Raw genomic sequence first — 24,245 nt, 5'->3', positions numbered from 1 at the left:
AAGACGTTGATCAAACGCTAACTGCAGACCCGTTTGCTATGTATCTGTGGCACCACCTACCTTTGAGGATGGTTATGTTGATCTGTGGCACCGCCTGGTACTGTGGGTAGTGTTGTGGGTACTGGGGGTTGGCAGACTGAGTACGGACCTCCTCTCCGGGGTCACAGCACCGCTGACACTCTTTACCCCTCACCTCACTAGCAGAGAAAACAACGTCAACGGACACAACCCCAAATGGAACCCCAACTCCCTATTTAGTGCATCACTCTTGACCAGGGCCAAAAGTAGCGCACCATATAGGGACCCTGGTCAAGAGAAGTGTACTATATAGGGACCCTGGTCAAGAGAAGTGCTCTATATAGGGACCCTGGTCAAGAGAAGTGTACTATATAGGGACCCTGGTTAAGAGAAGTGCTCTATATAGGGACCCTGGTCAAGAGAAGTGCTCTATATAGGGACCCTGGTCAAGAGAAGTGTTCTATATAGGGACCCTGGTCAAGAGAAGTGCACTACATATACATAGGGAATAGGGTGCCACTTGGAGTGGTATTATTAGGTAGTATGTTGTATAGCAGTAATACCTGGCATCTCTGTGGTAGTCCCAGGTGTCTGGCCTGGCATCTCTGTGGTAGTCCCTGGTGTCTGTCCTGGTGTCTGGCCTGGCATCTCTGTGGTAGTCCCTGGTGTCTGTCCTGGAGTCTGTACTCTCTCTGTCCCTGTCTCTGTTCTGGCCTTGTTCCTGGTCGTATGGGGTCCGGTAGGGTTCACCTGACTCCACCAAAATAAGCAGCACCACCCACGCACACAGGGAAGAGGGTGGAGGCCCACCACCCACTTTCATCTTCAGGAAATAGGAAACAGGAAGTGACATCGGTCATGATCAGGAAGTGATTGAGCTCATAGGGTGAGGAATGGTTACCACAGCCACAAAGTAATTATGGCTAAACCCCACCTATTTCTAAAACTACTCTTCCTCAAAATCGGATTTTAAACCTACCCTAACCACACTGCTAACCTTATGCCTAACCCTAACTTTTAGTTTTCATGAATTTTTACAATATAGCCAATTTTGACTTTGTGGCTGTGGTAACTAGTGAGAAGAGAGGATGCGAGGAATCAATGAAAATACAATTGAGATTCACCCGTAGATGTTGTTAATAATGGTTGTTTTGGGGACTCTAGATTTACTATGAATGGTTCTCTTTCTCTAGGAGAGTGGTTACTACATAACGGGCCAAGTTGGGGAAGGACCCAGTGTCTCTGGAGACAGAGTGGTTTGCCCTGCTGCTGTAATGTATTTGTAGGATAAACCAAATGTCTAGGATGGTGATGACACCTCGTTATGACACTTCCGGCGCCGACAGAGATGGCCGCCTCGCTTCGCGTTCCTAGGAAACTATGCAGTTTTTTGTTTTTTTACGTGTTATTTCTTACATTAGTACCCCAGGTCATCTTAGGTTTCATTACATACAGTCGAGAAGAACTACTGAATATAAGATCAGCGTCAACTCACCATCAGTACGACCAAGAATATGTTTTCAGCGACGCGGATCCTGTGTTCTGCCTTACAAACAGGACAACGGAATGGATCGCATGCAGAGACCCAAGGAAACGACTCCGAAAAAGAGGGAAACATAGCGGTCTTCTGGTCAGACTCAGGACAAGGGCACATCGCGCACCACTCCCCAGCATTCTTCTTGCCAATGTCCAGTCTCTTGACAACAAGGTTGATGAAATCCGAGCAAGGGTAGCATTCCAGAGGGACATCAGAGACTGCAACGTTCTCTGCTTCACGGAAACATGGCTTACTGGGAAGACGCTATCCGATGCGGTGCAGCCAACGGGTTTCTCCACGCATCGCGCCGACAGAAACAAACATCTTTCTGGTAAGAAGAGTGGCGGGGGCGTATGCCTCATGACTAACGAGACATGGTGTGATGAAGGAAACATACAGGAACTTAAATCCTTCTGTTCACCTGATTTAGAATTCCTCACAATCAAATGTAGACCGCATTATCTTCCAAGAGAATTCTCTTCGATTATAATCACAGCCGTATATATCCCCCCCCCCCAAGCAGACACGTGGATGGCTCTGAACGAACTTTATTTTACTCTTTGCAAACTGGAAACCATTTATCCGGAGGCTGCATTCATTGTAGCTGGGGATTTTAACAAAGCTAATCTGAAAACAAGACTCCCTAAATTTTATCAGCATATCGATTGCGCAACCAGGAGTGGTAAAACCTTGGATCACTGTTACTCTAACTTCCGCGACGCATATAAGGCCCTGCCCCGCCCCCCTTTCGGAAAAGCTGACCACGACTCCATTTTGTTGATCCCTGCCTACAGGCAGAAACTGAAACAAGAGGCTCCCACGCTGAGGTCTGTCCAACGCTGGTCAGACCAAGCTGACTCCACACTCCAAGACTGCTTCCATCACGTGGACTGGGACATGTTTCGTATTGCGTCAGATAAAAATATTGACGAATACGCTGATTCGGTGTGCGAGTTCATTAGAACGTGCGTTGAAGATGTCGTTCCCATAGCAACGATAAAAACATTCCCTAACCAGAAACCGTGGATTGATGGCAGCATTCGCGTGAAACTGAAAGCGCGAACCACTGCTTTTAATCAGGGCAAGGTGTCTGGCAACATGACCGAATACAAACAGTGCAGCTATTCCCTCCGCAAGGCTATTAAACAAGCTAAGCGTCAGTACAGAGACAAAGTAGAATCTCAATTCAACGGCTCAGACACAAGAGGCATGTGGCAGGGTCTACAGTCAATCACGGACTACAAGAAGAAACCCAGCCCAGTCACGGACCAGGATGTCTTGCTCCCAGGCAGACTAAATAACTTTTTTGCCCGCTTTGAGGACAATACAGTGCCACTGACACGGCCTGCAACGAAAACATGCGGTCTCTCCTTCACTGCAGCCGAGGTGAGTAAGACATTTAAACGTGTTAACCCTCGCAAGGCTGCAGGCCCAGACGGCATCCCCAGCCGCGCCCTCAGAGCATGCGCAGACCAGCTGGCCGGTGTGTTTACAGACATATTCAATCAATCCCTATACCAGTCTGCTGTTCCCACATGCTTCAAGAGGGCCACCATTGTTCCTGTTCCCAAGAAAGCTAAGGTAACTGAGCTAAACGACTACCGCCCCGTAGCACTCACTTCCGTCATCATGAAGTGCTTTGAGAGACTAGTCAAGGACCATATCACCTCCACCCTACCTGACACCCTAGACCAGACATGGGCAAACTACGGCCCGCGGGCCACATAGGCTTTAGGCTTTAGGCTTTTTAGGCTTTTTAATCCGGCCCGCCGAACTTGTCCAAATTATAGTAAAAACCTCCTTTTTTCCCCTTTCCCTGCAATGCCCACGTTTCCCCAATAGATGGCGCACTCAAAACACATTGACCGTTGTTGGAGTGGCGCGTATCTCTTTATTTCACTTTAATTTTCACTTCGTTTCACGTCACCATTAAGCCCTTCTGTGAAAATGAGCGGACCAAAGAGAAGGAAAGTGGACAGCGAATGCCGAGTGTTTAATAAGGAGTGGACAACAAAATACTTCTTCACTGAAGTCCGATCAACGGCTGTATGTCTGATATGCCAAGAAGCTGTTGCGGTTTTCAAAGAGTACAATATCAGCCGTCACTTTGCCACGAAGCATGCAAACTATGCTAGCAAGCAGTCAACACAAGAACGGGCGGCTACTGCTCAGAGGTTGGCAGCTAATTTACAGAGTCAACAGAACTTTTTTCACCGACAAACTGCAATTCAAGAGTCAAGTACCAAGGCAAGTTATTTGCTGGCATTCAAATTAGCAAAGGCTAGCAATCCTTTCTCCGAAGGCGAGTTTTTGAAAGAGTGCATGGTAGAGACAGCAGGTCTCTTGTGTCCGGAGAGCAAAGCCAAGTTTGAAAAAATCAGTTTAGCATGCAGGACAGTGACTCGCCGCGTGGAACTGATTGACGAAGATATAGTCAGCGAGTTAAACAAAAAGGCGGAGTCCTTTAAGTTATATTCACTAGCACTGGATGAAAGTAACGACATAAAAGACACTGCTCAGCTCCTAATTTTTATCCGAGGGATTAACGACAGTTTTGAGATAACGGAGGAGCTTTTGAGCATGGAATCACTGAAAGGGAAAACGCGAGGAGAGGACTTATATGAACAGGTGTCACGCCCTGGTCTAAGTATTTTGTGTTTTCTTCATGTATTGGGTCAGGCCAGGGTGTGGCATAGAGTTTTTGTATTGTGGTGTGTTTTGTCTTGGGATTTTGGAATGTGTGTATAGTGGGATTGTAGCTTAGTGGGGTGTTCTAGGAGAGTCTATGGCTGTCTGAAGTGGTTCTCAATCAGAGGCAGGTGTTTACCGTTGTCTCTGATTGGGAACCATATTTAGGCTGCCATATTCTTTGGTTGTATTGTGGGTGATTGTCCTGTGTGTCTTGATGTCCTGGTTAGAGGTTAGTAGACACTTGTATAGGCTGTTTTCGGTTTTCGTTTTCTAGTGTTAGGTTTTTGTTGTGTGTTACGTTTGTTTATTAAAGATGAATCACAATAGACACGCTGCAGTTTGGTCCGACTCTCCTTCACCATTAGAAAGCCGTTACAGAATCACCCACCACAGGACCAAGCAGCGTGTCAACAGGCAGGAGCCACAGGAGAAGCGACAGGTGCAGCAGGAGCAACAGCAGCAGCAGCAAAGGCAGCAGCAGGAGAAGCAACAGAGGCAGCAGCAGCAGTGGGAGAGGCTGCACTCTTTGGATAAATGGACTTGGGAGGAGATCCTTGACGGAAAAGGACCCTGGGCAGAGCCATGGATGGAATTGGAGCTGTCGGCGAAGCAGAGTGCTGAGTCTGAGAGTGTGGAGGATGTAGTGGACAGAGTAGAAAGAAAGCTGTTGGCGTGGCATAGTATGCACGGCATACCAGTGCCAGCACCACGCATCAGGCCTACAGTGCGTCCCGCCTGTCCAGCGCTGCCGGAGCGTCCCGCCTGTCCGGCGCCGCTGCCGGAGCGTCCCGCCTGTCCGGCGCCGCTGCCGGAGCGTCCCGCCTGTCCGGCGCCGCTGCCGGAGCCTCCCGCCTGTCCGGCGCGAGCTGCCGGAGCGTCCCGCCTGTCCGGCGCCGCTGCCGGAGCGTCCCGCCTGTCCGGCGCCGCTGCCGGAGCTTCCCGCCTGTCCGGCGCTGTCAGAGCTACCGCCCCTCATGCCAGAGCAGCAGCTACAGTGGGAGAGATTGCACTACCTGGAGAAATGGACATGGGAGGAGGTACTGGACGGTAAAGGACCCTGGGATCAGCCTGGAGATTATTGTCGCCCCAAAGCCGAGCTGGAGGCAGCAAAAGCAGAGAGGCGGCATTATGAGGAGCTAGCACGGCAGAGCGGATGGAAGCCTGAGAGTCAGCCCCAAAAATTTCTTGGGGGGGGCTCACAGGGAGTATGGCTACGCTAGGTAGGAGACCTACGCTAACTTCCTGTGGTTACCGGGGGGCTAGAGAGACCGGGCAGGCACCTTGTTATGCAGTGGTGCGCACGGTGTCCCCAGTGCGGGTGCATAGCCCGGTGCGGTATATTCCAGCTCCTCGTATCGGCCGGGCTAGAGTGGGCATCGAGCCAGGTAAGGTTGGGCAGGCTCGGTGCTCAAGAGCTCCAGTGCGCCTGCACGGTCCGGTCTATCCAGTGCTACCTCCACACCCCAGCCCTCCGGTAGCAGCTCCCCGCACCAGGCTTCCTGTGCGTGTCCTCGGTTCATTACCACCAGTGCCAGCACCACGCATCAGGCCTACAGTGTGTCCCGCCTGTCCAGCGCTGCCGGAGCGTCCCGCCTGTCCGGCGCCGCTGCCGGAGCTTCTCGCCTGTCCGGCGCCGCTGCCGGAGCCTCCCGCCTGTCCGGCGTCGCTGCCGGAGCGTCCCGCCTGTCCGGCGCCGCTGCCGGAGCTTCCCGCCTGTCCGGCGCAGCTGCCGGAGCCTCCCGCCTGTCCGGCGCAGCTGCCGGAGCCTCCCGCCTGTCCGGCGCCGCTGCCGGAGCCTCTCGCCTGTCCGGCGCAGCGCTGCCGGGCGTCCCGCCTGTCCGGCGCCGCTGCCGGGCCTCCCGCCTGTCCGGCGCCGCTGCCGGAGCGTCCCGCCTGTCCGGCGCCGCTGCCGGAGCCTCCCGCCTGTCCGGCGCCGCTGCCGGAGCGCCGCTCCCGCCTGTCCGGCGCCGCTGCCGAGCGTCCCGCCTGTCCGGCGCCGCGCCGCTGCCGGGCGTCCCGCCTGTCCGGCGCCGCTGCCGGAGCGTCCCGCCTGTCCGGGCGCTGTCAGAGCTACCGCCCCTCATGCCAGAGGCGCCAGAGCCCCTCATTCCAGAGGCACCAGTACTCCTCTGTTCAGCGCAGCCAGAGCTGTCAGCCTGCATGAAGCATCCAGAGCTGTTAGTCTGCCCAGCGCCGTCTGAGCTACCCGTCTGCCCAGCGCCGTCTGAGCTACCCGTCTGCCCAGCGCCGTTTGAGCTACCCGTCTGCCCAGCGCCGTCTGAGCCACCCGTCTGCCCAGCGCCGCCAGTGCCGCCAGTCTGCCCAGCGCCGCCTGAGCTACCAGTCTGCCCAGCGCCGCCAGTCTGCCCAGCGCCGCCAGTGCCGCCAGTCTGCCCAGCGCCGCCTGAGCTACCAGTTTGCCAGGATACGTCAGTCAGCCAGGATCTGCCAGTCAGCCAGGATCTGCCAGATCCGCTAGTCAGCCAGGATCCGCCAGTCAGCCAGGATCTGCCAGTCAGCCAGGATCTGCCAGATTCGCCAGTCAGCCAGGATCTGCCAGATCCGCTAGTCAGCCAGGATCCGCCAGTCAGCCAGGATCCGCCAGTCAGCCAGGATCCGCCAGTCAGCCAGGATCTGCCAGTCAGCCAGGATCTGTCGGAACCACCAGCCAGCCAGGAGCTGGTAGATCCATTAACCTGCCTGAGATTCCTCTCACTCCTGAGCTTCCTCTCACTCCCGAGCTTCCTCTCACTCCCGAGCTTTCTCTCACTCCCGAGCTTTCTCTCACTCCCGAGCTTTCTCTCACTCCCGAGCTTTCTCTCACTCCCGAGCTTCCTCTCACTCCTGAGCAAACTACCTGCCCTCCAGGACACCTACACCACCCGATGTTACAGGAAGGCCATAAAGATCATCAAGGACATCAACCACCCGAACCACTGCCTGTTCACCCCGCTATCATCCAGAAGGCGAGGTCAGTACAGGTGCATCAAAGCTGGGACCGAGAGACTGAAAAACAGCTTCTAGCTCAAGGCCATCAGACTGTTAAACAGCCACCACTAACATTGAGTGGCTGTTGCCAACACACTGTCATTGACACTGACCCAACTCCAGCCACTTTAATAATGGGAATTGATGGGAAATGATGTAAATATATCACTAGCCACTTTAAACAATGCTACCTTATATAATGTTACTTACCCTACATTATTCATCTCATATGCATACGTATATACTGTACTCTACATCATCGACTGCATCCTTATGTAATACATGTATCACTAGCCACTTTAACTATGCCACTTTGTTTACTTTGTCTACATACTCATCTCATATGTATATACTGTACTCGATACCATCTACTGTATGCTGCTCTGTACCATCACTCATTCATATATCCTTATGTACATATTCTTTATCCCCTTACACTGTGTATAAGACAGTAGTTTTGGAATTGTTAGTTAGATTACTTGTTGGTTATCACTGTATTGTCGGAACTAGAAGCACAAGCATTTCGCTACACTCGCATTAACATCTGCTAACCATGTGTATGTGACAAATACATTTTGATTTGATTTGATCAGAGACTGCGTCTCAAATGTCACCCTACTACCTACAGTATATGTTTCACCAGGGTTCCGGACAAAAGCAGTGCACTATGTAGGGAATAGGGTGCCATTTGAGATGGAGACAGACTCTGAGTAAAACTGTTAATCAGTGTAAAAAAACAACACTCAAAACATTTTTTTTAACTAATTCATTTCACACCTTAGACTAACTCATTTCACACATTAGACTAACTCATTTCACACATTAGACTAACTCACTTCACACATTAGACTAACTCATTTCACACATTAGACTAACTCATTTCACACATTAGACTAACTAATTTCACACATTAGACTAACTCATCTCACACATTAGACTAACTCACTTCACACATTAGACTAACTCATTTCACACATTAGACTAACTTATTCACACATTAGACTAACTCACTTCACACATTACACTAACTCATTTCACACATTAGACGAACTCATTTCACACATTAGACGAACTCATCTCACACATTAGACTAACTCATCTCACACATTAGACTAACTCATTTCACACATTAGACTAACTCATCTCACACATTAGACTAACTCATCTCACACATTAGACTAACTCATTTCACACATTAGACGAACTCATTTCACACATTAGACTAACTCATTTCACACATTAGACTAACTCACTTCACACATTAGACTAACTCATTTCACACATTAGACTAACTCATTTCACACATTAGACTAACTAATTTCACACATTAGACTAACTCATCTCACACATTAGACTAACTCACTTCACACATTAGACTAACTCATTTCACACATTAGACTAACTTATTCACACATTAGACTAACTCACTTCACACATTACACTAACTCATTTCACACATTAGACTAACTCATTTCACACATTAGACGAACTCATTTCACACATTAGACTAACTCATTTCACACATTAGACTAACTCATTTCACACATTAGACTAACTCATCTCACACATTAGACTAACTCATTTCACACATTAGACTAACTCATCTCACACATTAGACTAACTCATTTCACACATTAGACTAACTCATCTCACACATTAGACTAACTCATTTCACACATTAGACGAACTCATTTCACACATTAGACTAACTCATCTCACACATTAGACTAACTCACTTCACACATTAGACTAACTCATTTCACACATTAGACTAACTTATTCACACATTAGACTAACTCATTTCACACATTAGACTAACTCATCTCACACATTAGACGAACTCATTTCACACATTAGACGAACTCATCTCACACATTAGACTAACTCATTTCACACATTAGACTAACTCATCTCACACATTAGACTAACTCATTTCACACATTAGACTAACTCATCTCACACATTAGACTAACTCACTTCACACATTAGACTAACTCATTTCACACATTAGACTAACTTATTCACACATTAGACTAACTCACTTCACACATTACACTAACTCATTTCACACATTAGACTAACTCATCTCACACATTAGACGAACTCATTTCACACATTAGACGAACTCATCTCACACATTAGACTAACTCATTTCACACATTAGACTAACTCATCTCACACATTAGACGAACTCATTTCACACATTAGACGAACTCATTTCACACATTAGACTAACTCATTTCACACATTAGACTAACTCATTTCACACATTAGACTAACTCATTTCACACATTATACTAACTCATTTCACACATTAGACTAACTCATTTCACACATTAGACGAACTCATTTCACACATTAGACTAACTCACTTCACACATTAGACTAACTCATTTCACACATTAGACTAACTCATTTCACACATTAGACTAACTAATTTCACACATTAGACTAACTCATCTCACACATTAGACTAACTCACTTCACACATTAGACGAACTCATTTCACACATTAGACTAACTCATTTCACACATTAGACTAACTCATCTCAAACATTAGACTAACTCACTTCACACATTAGACTAACTCATTTCACACATTAGACTAACTCATCTCACACATTAGACTAACTCATTTCACACATTAGACTAACTCATTTCACACATTAGACTAACTCATTTCACACATTAGACTAACTCATTTCACACATTAGACTAACTCATTTCACATAGACTAACTCATCTCACACATTAGACTAACTCATCTCAGACATTAGACAAACTCATTTCACACATTAGACTAACTCATTTCACACATTAGACTAACTCACTTCACACATTAGACTAACTCACTTCACACATTAGACTAACTCATTTCACACATTAGACTAACTCATTTCACATATTAGACTAACTCATCTCACACATTAGACTAACTCATTTCACACATTAGACTAACTCATTTCACACATTAGACGAACTCATCTCACACATTAGACTAACTCATCTCACACATTAGACTAACTCATCTCACACATTAGACGAACTCATTTCACACATTAGACTAACTCATCTCACACATTAGACTAACTCATTTCACACATTAGACTAACTCATCTCACACATTAGACTAACTCATTTCATACATTAGATTAACTCATTTCACATATTAGACTAACTCATTTCACACATTAGACTAACTCATTTCACACATTAGACGAACTCATTTCACACATTAGACTAACTCATTTCACACATTAGACTAACTCACTTCACACATTAGACTAACTCATTTCACACATTAGACTAACTCATTTCACACATTAGACTAACTAATTTCACACATTAGACTAACTCATCTCACACATTAGACGAACTCATTTCACACATTAGACTAACTCATTTCACACATTAGACTAACTTATTCACACATTAGACTAACTCACTTCACACATTAGACTAACTCATTTCACACATTAGACTAACTCATTTCACACATTAGACTAACTAATTTCACACATTAGACTAACTCATCTCACACATTAGACTAACTCACTTCACACATTAGACTAACTCATTTCACACATTAGACTAACTTATTCACACATTAGACTAACTCACTTCACACATTACACTAACTCATTTCACACATTAGACGAACTCATTTCACACATTAGACGAACTCATCTCACACATTAGACTAACTCATCTCACACATTAGACTAACTCATTTCACACATTAGACTAACTCATCTCACACATTAGACTAACTCATCTCACACATTAGACTAACTCATTTCACACATTAGACTAACTCATCTCACACATTAGACTAACTCATTTCACACATTAGACGAACTCATTTCACACATTAGACTAACTCATTTCACACATTAGACTAACTCACTTCACACATTAGACTAACTCATTTCACACATTAGACTAACTCATTTCACACATTAGACTAACTAATTTCACACATTAGACTAACTCATCTCACACATTAGACTAACTCACTTCACACATTAGACTAACTCATTTCACACATTAGACTAACTTATTCACACATTAGACTAACTCACTTCACACATTACACTAACTCATTTCACACATTAGACTAACTCATTTCACACATTAGACGAACTCATTTCACACATTAGACTAACTCATTTCACACATTAGACTAACTCATTTCACACATTAGACTAACTCATCTCACACATTAGACTAACTCATTTCACACATTAGACTAACTCATCTCACACATTAGACTAACTCATCTCACACATTAGACTAACTCATCTCACACATTAGACTAACTCATCTCACACATTAGACTAACTCATTTCACACATTAGACTAACTCATCTCACACATTAGACTAACTCATTTCACACATTAGACGAACTCATTTCACACATTAGACTAACTCATTTCACACATTAGACTAACTCACTTCACACATTAGACTAACTCATTTCACACATTAGACTAACTCATTTCACACATTAGACTAACTAATTTCACACATTAGACTAACTCATCTCACACATTAGACTAACTCACTTCACACATTAGACTAACTCATTTCACACATTAGACTAACTTATTCACACATTAGACTAACTCACTTCACACATTACACTAACTCATTTCACACATTAGACTAACTCATTTCACACATTAGACGAACTCATTTCACACATTAGACTAACTCATTTCACACATTAGACTAACTCATTTCACACATTAGACTAACTCATCTCACACATTAGACTAACTCATTTCACACATTAGACTAACTCATCTCACACATTAGACTAACTCATTTCACACATTAGACTAACTCATCTCACACATTAGACTAACTCATTTCACACATTAGACGAACTCATTTCACACATTAGACTAACTCATCTCACACATTAGACTAACTCACTTCACACATTAGACTAACTCATTTCACACATTAGACTAACTTATTCACACATTAGACTAACTCACTTCACACATTACACTAACTCATTTCACACATTAGACTAACTCATCTCACACATTAGACGAACTCATTTCACACATTAGACGAACTCATCTCACACATTAGACTAACTCATTTCACACATTAGACTAACTCATCTCACACATTAGACTAACTCATTTCACACATTAGACTAACTCATCTCACACATTAGACTAACTCATTTCACACATTAGACTAACTCATCTCACACATTAGACTAACTCATTTCACACATTAGACGAACTCATTTCACACATTAGACTAACTCATCTCACACATTAGACTAACTCACTTCACACATTAGACTAACTCATTTCACACATTAGACTAACTTATTCACACATTAGACTAACTCACTTCACACATTACACTAACTCATTTCACACATTAGACTAACTCATCTCACACATTAGACAACTCATTTCACACATTAGACGAACTCATCTCACACATTAGACTAACTCATTTCACACATTAGACTAACTCATCTCACACATTAGACTAACTCATTTCACACATTAGACTAACTCATCTCACACATTAGACTAACTCACTTCACACATTAGACTAACTCATTTCACACATTAGACTAACTTATTCACACATTAGACTAACTCACTTCACACATTACACTAACTCATTTCACACATTAGACTAACTCATCTCACACATTAGACGAACTCATTTCACACATTAGACGAACTCATCTCACACATTAGACTAACTCATTTCACACATTAGACTAACTCATCTCACACATTAGACGAACTCATTTCACACATTAGACGAACTCATTTCACACATTAGACTAACTCATTTCACACATTAGACTAACTCATTTCACACATTAGACTAACTCATTTCACACATTATACTAACTCATTTCACACATTAGACTAACTCATTTCACACATTAGACTAACTCATTTCACACATTAGACTAACTCATTTCACACATTAGACTAACTAATTTCACACATTAGACTAACTCATCTCACACATTAGACTAACTCACTTCACACATTAGACGAACTCATTTCACACATTAGACTAACTCATTTCACACATTAGACTAACTCATCTCAAACATTAGACTAACTCACTTCACACATTAGACTAACTCATTTCACACATTAGACTAACTCATCTCACACATTAGACTAACTCATTTCACATAGACTAACTCATCTCACACATTAGACAAACTCATTTCACACATTAGACTAACTCATTTCACACATTAGACTAACTCATTTCACACATTAGACTAACTCATTTCACACATTAGACTAACTCATTTCACACATTAGACTAACTCATTTCACATAGACTAACTCATCTCACACATTAGACTAACTCATCTCAGACATTAGACAAACTCATTTCACACATTAGACTAACTCATTTCACACATTAGACTAACTCACTTCACACATTAGACTAACTCACTTCACACATTAGACTAACTCATTTCACACATTAGACTAACTCATTTCACATATTAGACTAACTCATCTCACACATTAGACTAACTCATTTCACACATTAGACTAACTCATTTCACACATTAGACGAACTCATCTCACACATTAGACTAACTCATCTCACACATTAGACTAACTCATCTCACACATTAGACGAACTCATTTCACACATTAGACTAACTCATCTCACACATTAGACTAACTCATTTCACACATTAGACTAACTCATCTCACACATTAGACTAACTCATTTCATACATTAGATTAACTCATTTCACATATTAGACTAACTCATTTCACACATTAGACTAACTCATTTCACATATAACACTAATTCATTTCACACATTAGACTAACTCATCTTACACATTAGACAAACTCATTTCACACATTAGACTAACTCATTTCACATATAAGACTAATTCATTTCACACATTGGACTAACTCATTTCATACATTAGACTAACTCATCTCACACATTAGACTAACTTATTCACACATTAGACTAACTCACTTCACACATTAGACTAACTCATTTCACACATTAGACTAACTCATCTCACACATTAGACAAACTCATTTCACACATTAGACTAACTCATTTCACACATTAGACTAACTCATCTCACACATTAGACTAACTCATTTCACACATTAGACTAACTCATCTCACACATTAGACTAACTCACTTCAACTCATTTCATTAGACTAACTCATCTCACACATTAGACTAACTCACTTCACACATTAGACTAACTCATTTCACACATTAGACTAACTCATCTCACACATTAGACTAACTCATTTCACACAGACTAACTCATCTCACACATTAGACTAACTCATTTCACACATTAGACTAACTCATTTCACACATTAGACTAACTCATTTCACACATTAGACTAACTCATCTCACACATTAGACTAACTCATTTCACACATTAGACTAACTTTCACACATTAGACTAACTCATTTCACACATTAGACTAACTCATCTCACACATTAGACTAACTCATTTCACATACATTAGATTAACTCATTTCATACATTAGATTAACATATTAGACTAACTCATTTCACACATTAGACTAACTCATTTCACATATAAGACTAATTCATTTCACACATTAGACTAACTCATCTTACACATTAGACAAACTCATTTCACACATTAGACTAACTCATTTCACATATAAGACTAATTCATTTCACACATTAGACTAACTCATTTCACACATTAGACTAACTCATTTCACACATTAGACTAACTCATTTCACACATTAGACTAACTCACTTCACACATTAGACTAACTCATTTCACACATTAGACTAACTCATCTCACACATTAGACAAACTCATTTCACACATTAGACTAACTCATTTCACACATTAGACTAACTCATCTCACACATTAGACTAACTCATTTCACACATTAGACTAACTCATCTCACACATTAGACTAACTCACTTCACACATTAGACTAACTCATCTCACACATTAGACTAACTCACTTCACACATTAGACTAACTCATTTCACACATTAGACTAACTCATCTCACACATTAGACTAACTCATTTCACACAGACTAACTCATCTCACACATTAGACTAACTCATTTCACACATTAGACTAACTCATTTCACACATTAGACTAACTCATTTCACACATTAGACTAACTCATCTCACACATTAGACTAACTCATTTCACACATTAGACTAACTCATCTCACACATTAGACTAACTCATTTCACACATTAGACTAACTCATTTCACACATTAGACTAACTCATTTCACACATTAGACTAACTCATTTCACACATTAGACTAACTCATCTCACACATTAGACTAACTCACTTCACACATTAGACTAACTCATTTCACACATTAGACTAACTTATTCACACATTAGACTAACTCACTTCACACATTACACTAACTCATTTCACACATTAGACTAACTCATCTCACACATTAGACTAACTCATTTCACACATTAGACTAACTCATCTCACACATTAGACTAACTCATTTCACACATTAGACTAACTCATCTCACACATTAGACTAACTCATTTCACACATTAGACTAACTCATTTCACACATTAGACTAACTCATTTCACATTAGACTAACTCATTTCACACATTATACTAACTCATTTCACACATTAGACTAACTCATTTCACACATTAGACTAACTCATTTCACACATTAGACTAACTCATTTCACACATTAGACTAACTCATTTCACACATTAGACTAACTCATTTCACACATTAGACTAACTCATCTCACACATTAGACTAACTCACTTCACACATTAGACTAACTCATTTCACACATTAGAATAACTCATTTCACACATTAGACTAACTCATTTCACACATTAGACTAACTCATTTCACACATTAGACTAACTCATTTCACACATTAGACTAACTCACTTCACACATTAGACTAACTCATTTCACACATTAGACTAACTCATTCACACATTAGACAACTCATTTCACACATTAGACTAACTCATCTCACACATTAGACTAACTCATTTCACACATTAGACTAACTCATTTCACACATTAGACTAACTCATTTCACACATTAGACTAACTCATTTCACACATTAGACTAACTCATTTCACACATTAGACTAACTCATTTCACACATTAGACTAACTCATTTCACATTAGACTAACTCATTTCACACATTAGACTAACTCATTTCACACATTAGACTAACTCATTTCACACATTAGACTAACTCATTTTCACACATTAGACTAACTCATTTCACACATTAGACTAACTCATTTCACACATTAGACTAACTCATTTCACACATTAGACTAACTCATCTCACACATTAGACTAACTCACTTCACACATTAGACTAACTCATTTCACACATTAGACTAACTCATTTCACACATTAGACTAACTCATCTCACATTAGACTAACTCATTTCACACATTAGACTAACTCATTTCACACATTAGACTAACTCATTTCACACATTAGACTAACTCATTTCACACATTAGACTAACTCATTTCACACATTATACTAACTCATTTCACACATTAGACTAACTCATTTCACACATTAGACTAACTCATTTCACACATTAGACTAACTCATTTCACACATTAGACTAACTCATTTCACACATTAGACTAACTCATTTCACACATTAGACTAACTCAATTTCACACATTAGACTAACATCTCAAACATTAGACTAACTCATTTCACACATTAGACTAACTCATTTCACACATTAGACTAACTCATCTCAAACATTAGACTAACTCATTTCACACATTAGACTAACTCATTTCACACATTAGACTAACTCATCTCACACATTAGACTAACTCATTTCACACATTAGACTAACTCATCTCACACATTAGACTAACTCATTTCACACATTAGACTAACTCATCTCACACATTAGACTAACTCATTTCACACATTAGACTAACTCATTTCACACATTAGACTAACTCATTTCACACATTAGACTAACTCATTTCACACATTAGACTAACTCATTTCACACATTAGACGAACTCATTTCACACATTAGACTAACTCATTTCACACATTAGACTAACTCATTTCACATAGACTAACTCATCTCACACATTAGACAAACTCATTTCACACATTAGACTAACTCATTTCACACATTAGACTAACTCATTTCACACATTAGACTAACTCATTTCACATTTAGACTAACTCATTTCACACATTAGACTAACTCATTTCACACATTAGACTAACTCATTTCACACATTAGACTAACTCATTTCACACATTAGACTAACTCATTTCACACATTAGACTAACTCATTTCACACATTAGACAAACTCATTTCACACATTAGACTAACTCATTTCACACATTAGACTAACTCATTTCACACATTAGACTAACTCATTTCACACATTAGACTAACTCATCTCAAACATTAGACTAACTTTCACAGACTAACTCATTTCACACATTAGACTAACTCATTTCACACATTAGACTAACTCATTTCACACATTAGACTAACTCATTTCACACATTAGACTAACTCATTTCACACATTAGACTAACTCATTTCACACATTAGACTAACTCATCTCACACATTAGACTAACTCACTTCACACATTAGACTAACTCATCTCACACATTAGACTAACTCATTTCACACATTAGACTAACTCATCTCACACATTAGACTAACTCATTTCACACATTAGACTAACTCATCTCACACATTAGACTAACTCATTTCATACATTAGATTAACTCATTTCACATATTAGACTAACTCATTTCACACATTAGACTAACTCATTTCACATATAACACTAATTCATTTCACACATTAGACTAACTCATCTTACACATTAGACAAACTCATTTCACACATTAGACTAACTCATTTCACATATAAGACTAATTCATTTCACACATTGGACTAACTCATTTCATACATTAGACTAACTCATCTCACACATTAGACTAACTTATTCACACATTAGACTAACTCATTCACACATTAGACTAACTCATTTCACACATTAGACTAACTCATCTCACACATTAGACAAACTCATTTCACACATTAGACTAACTCATTTCACACATTAGACTAACTCATCTCACACATTAGACTAACTCATTTCACACATTAGACTAACTCATCTCACACATTAGACTAACTCACTTCACACATTAAACTAACTCATCTCACACATTAGACTAACTCATTTCACACATTAGACTAACTCATTTCACACATTAGACTAACTCATTTCACACATTAGACTAACTCATTTCACACATTGGACTAACTCATTTCACACATTAGACTAACTCATCTCACACATTAGACGAACTCATTTCACACATTAGACGAACTCATTTCACATATTAGACTAACTCATTTCACACATTAGACTAACTCATTTCACATATAACACTAATTCATTTCACACATTAGACTAACTCATCTTACACATTAGACAAACTCATTTCACACATTAGACTAACTCATCTCACACATTAGACTAACTCATCTCACACATTAGACTAACTCATTTCACACATTAGACTAACTCATTTCACACATTAGACTAACTCATCTCACACATTAGACTAACTCATCTCACACATTAGACTAACTCATCTCACACATTAGACTAACTCATTTCACACATTAGACTAACTCATTTCACACATTAGACTAACTCATTTCACACATTAGACTAACTCATTTCACACATTAGACTAACTCATCTCACACATTAGACTAACTCATTTCATACATTAGATTAACTCATTTCACATATTAGACTAACTCATTTCACACATTAGACTAACTCATTTCACATATAACACTAACTCACTTCACACATTAAACTAACTCATCTCACACATTAGACTAACTCATTTCACACATTAGACTAACTCATTTCACACATTAGACTAACTCATTTCACACATTAGACTAACTCATTTCACATATTAGACTAACTCATTTCACACATTAGACTAACTCATTTCACATATAACACTAATTCATTTCACACATTAGACTAACTCATCTTACACATTAGACAAACTCATTTCACACATTAGACTAACTCATCTCACACATTAGACTAACTCATCTCACACATTAGACTAACTCATTTCACACATTAGACTAACTCATTTCACACATTAGACTAACTCATCTCACACATTAGACTAACTCATCTCACACATTAGACTAACTCATTTCACACATTAGACTAACTCACTTCACACATTAGACTAACTCATTTCACACATTAGACTAACTCATTTCACACATTAGACTAACTCATCTCACACATTAGACTAACTCATCTCACACATTAGACTAACTCACTTCACACATTAGACTAACTCATTTCACACATTAGACTAACTCACTTCACACATTAGACTAACTCATTTCACACATTAGACTAACTCATTTCACACATTAGACTAACTCATTTCACACATTAGACTAACTCATTTCACATTACATCATTTCACATTAGACTAACTCATTTCACACATTAGACTAACTCATTTCACATATAAGACTAATTCATTTCACACATTAGACTAACTCATCTTACACATTAGACGAACTCATTTCACACATTAGACGAACTCATTTCACACATTAGACTAACTCATTTCACACATTAGACTAACTCATTTCACACATTAGACTAACTCATTTCACACATTAGACTCTCATTTCACACATTAGACTAACTCATTTCACACATTAGACTAACTCATTTCACACATTAGACTAACTCATTTCACACATAGACTAACTCATTTCACACATTAGACTAACTCATTTCACACATTAGACTAACTCATTTCACACATTAGACTAACTCATTTCACACATTAGACTAACTCATTTCACACATTAGACTAACTCATTCACACATTAGACTAACTCATTTCACACATTAGACTAACTCATTTCACACATTAGACTAACTCATTTCACACATTAGACTAACTCATTTCACACATTAGACTAACTCATTTCACACATTAGACTAACTCATTTCACACATTAGACTAACTCATTTCACACATTAGACTAACTCATCTCACACATTAGACTAACTCACTTCACACATTAGACTAACTCATCTCACACATTAGACTAACTCATTTCACACATTAGACTAACTCATTTCACACATTAGACTAACTCATTTCACACATTAGACTAACTCATCTCACACATTAGACTAACTCATTTCATACATTAGATTAACTCATTTCACATATTAGACTAACTCATTTCACACATTAGACTAACTCATTTCACATATAACACTAATTCATTTCACACATTAGACTAACTCATCTTACACATTAGACAAACTCATTTCACACATTAGACTAACTCATTTCACATATAAGACTAATTCATTTCACACATTGGACTAACTCATTTCATACATTAGACTAACTCATCTCACACATTAGACTAACTTATTCACACATTAGACTAACTCACTTCACACATTAGACTAACTCATTTCACACATTAGACTAACTCATCTCACACATTAGACAAACTCATTTCACACATTAGACTAACTCATTTCACACATTAGACTAACTCATCTCACACATTAGACTAACTCATTTCACACATTAGACTAACTCATCTCACACATTAGACTAACTCACTTCACACATTAAACTAACTCATCTCACACATTAGACTAACTCATTTCACACATTAGACTAACTCATTTCACACATTAGACTAACTCATTTCACACATTAGACTAACTCATTTCACACATTGGACTAACTCATTTCACACATTAGACTAACTCATCTCACACATTAGACGAACTCATTTCACACATTAGACTAACTCATTTCACATATTAGACTAACTCATTTCACACATTAGACTAACTCATTTCACATATAACACTAATTCATTTCACACATTAGACTAACTCATCTTACACATTAGACAAACTCATTTCACACATTAGACTAACTCATCTCACACATTAGACTAACTCATCTCACACATTAGACTAACTCATTTCACACATTAGACTAACTCATTTCACACATTAGACTAACTCATCTCACACATTAGACTAACTCATCTCACACATTAGACTAACTCATCTCACACATTAGACTAACTCATTTCACACATTAGACTAACTCACTTCACACATTAGACTAACTCATTTCACACATTAGACTAACTCATTTCACACATTAGACTAACTCATCTCACACATTAGACTAACTCATTTCATACATTAGATTAACTCATTTCACATATTAGACTAACTCATTTCACACATTAGACTAACTCATTTCACATATAACACTAACTCACTTCACACATTAAACTAACTCATCTCACACATTAGACTAACTCATTTCTCATTTCACATTAGACTAACTCATTTCACACATTAGACTAACTCATTTCACACATTAGACTAACTCATTTCACATATTAGACTAACTCATTTCACACATTAGACTAACTCATTTCACATATAACACTAATTCATTTCACACATTAGACTAACTCATTTCACACATTAGACAAACTCATTTCACACATTAGACTAACTCATCTCACACATTAGACTAACTCATCTCACACATTAGACTAACTCATTTCACACATTAGACTAACTCATTTCACACATTAGACTAACTCATCTCACACATTAGACTAACTCATCTCACACATTAGACTAACTCATTTCACATTAGACTAACTCATTCACACATTAGACTAACTCATTTCACACATTAGACTAACTCATTTCACACATTAGACTAACTCATCTCACACATTAGACTAACTCATCTCACACATTAGACTAACTCATTCACACATTAGACTAACTCATTTCACACATTAGACTAACTCATTTCACACATTAGACTAACTCATTTCACATTAGACTAACTCATTTCACACATTAGACTAACTCATTTCACACATTAGATTAACTCATTTCACATATTAGACTAACTCATTTCACACATTAGACTAACTCATTTCACATATAAGACTAATTCATTTCACACATTAGACTAACTCATCTTACACATTAGACGAACTCATTTCACACATTAGACGAACTCATTTCACACATTAGACTAACTCATTTCACACATTAGACGAACTCATTTCACACATTAGACTAACTCATCTCACACATTAGACTTACTCATTTCACACATTAGACTAACTCACTTCACACATTAGACTAACTCACTTCACACATTAGACTAACTCATTTCACACATTAGACTAACTCATTTCACATATTAGACTAACTCATCTCACACATTAGACTAACTCATTTCACACATTAGACTAACTCATTTCACATATTAGACTAACTCATCTCACACATTAGACTAACTCATTTCACACATTAGACTAACTCATTTCACACATTAGACTAACTCATTTCACACATTGGACTAACTCATTTCACACATTAGACTAACTCATCTCACACATTAGACGAACTCATTTCACACATTAGACTAACTCATTTCACACATTAGACTAACTCATTTCACACATTAGACTAACTCATCTCACACATTAGACTAACTCATCTCACACATTAGACTAACTCATCTCACACATTAGACTAACTCATTTCACACATTAGACTAACTCATTTCACACATTAGACTAACTCATTTCACACATTAGACTAACTCATTTCACACATTAGACTAACTCATCTCACACATTAGACTAACTCATCTCACACATTAGACTAACTCATCTCACACATTAGACTAACTCATTTCACACATTAGACTAACTCACTTCACACATTAGACTAACTCATTTCACACATTAGACTAACTCATTTCACACATTAGACTAACTCATCTCACACATTAGACTAACTCATTTCATACATTAGATTAACTCATTTCACATATTTACTAACTCATTTCACACATTAGACTAACTCATTTCACATATAACACTAATTCATTTCACACATTAGACTAACTCATCTTACACATTAGACAAACTCATTTCACACATTAGACTAACTCATTTCACATATAAGACTAATTCATTTCACACATTGGACTAACTCATTTCATACATTAGACTAACTCATCTCACACATTAGACTAACTTATTCACACATTAGACTAACTCACTTCACACATTAGACTAACTCATTTCACACATTAGACTAACTCATCTCACACATTAGACAAACTCATTTCACACATTAGACTAACTCATTTCACACATTAGACTAACTCATCTCACACATTAGACTAACTCATTTCACACATTAGACTAACTCATCTCACACATTAGACTAACTCACTTCACACATTAAACTAACTCATCTCACACATTAGACTAACTCATTTCACACATTAGACTAACTCATTTCACACATTAGACTAACTCATTTCACACATTAGACTAACTCATTTCACACATTGGACTAACTCATTTCACACATTAGACTAACTCATCTCACACATTAGACGAACTCATTTCACACATTAGACTAACTCATTTCACATATTAGACTAACTCATTTCACACATTAGACTAACTCATTTCACATATAACAGTAATTCATTTCACACATTAGACTAACTCATCTTACACATTAGACAAACTCATTTCACACATTAGACTAACTCATCTCACACATTAGACTAACTCATCTCACACATTAGACTAACTCATTTCACACATTAGACTAACTCACTTCACACATTAGACTAACTCATTTCACACATTAGACTAACTCATTTCACACATTAGACTAACTCATCTCACACATTAGACTAACTCATCTCACACATTAGACTAACTCACTTCACACATTAGACTAACTCATTTCACACATTAGACTAACTCACTTCACACATTA

General features: G+C 39.3%; 1 protein-coding gene across 1 annotated transcript in view; it reads right to left on the bottom strand.

Moving 5' to 3' along the window:
- The window catches only part of LOC115118275 (complement C1q tumor necrosis factor-related protein 1-like), an 85,924-nt gene that overhangs the window by 5,492 nt on the left and 56,187 nt on the right, over nucleotides 1-24,245 (bottom strand). The window contains exons 2-3 of the mRNA XM_065002664.1: nucleotides 582-841; nucleotides 61-197 (exon numbers count right to left, since the gene is read on the bottom strand). Coding sequence (XP_064858736.1) covers nucleotides 61-197; nucleotides 582-841 — 397 coding nt within the window. The remainder of the gene's footprint in view (nucleotides 1-60; nucleotides 198-581; nucleotides 842-24,245) is intronic.

Source organism: Oncorhynchus nerka, linkage group LG16, assembly GCF_034236695.1.
Source record: "Oncorhynchus nerka isolate Pitt River linkage group LG16, Oner_Uvic_2.0, whole genome shotgun sequence".
NCBI classification, from domain to species: domain Eukaryota; kingdom Metazoa; phylum Chordata; class Actinopteri; order Salmoniformes; family Salmonidae; genus Oncorhynchus; species Oncorhynchus nerka.
Note: the sequence above shows the minus strand (reverse complement) of the source record. Positions and strands in the feature narration are given on the sequence as shown.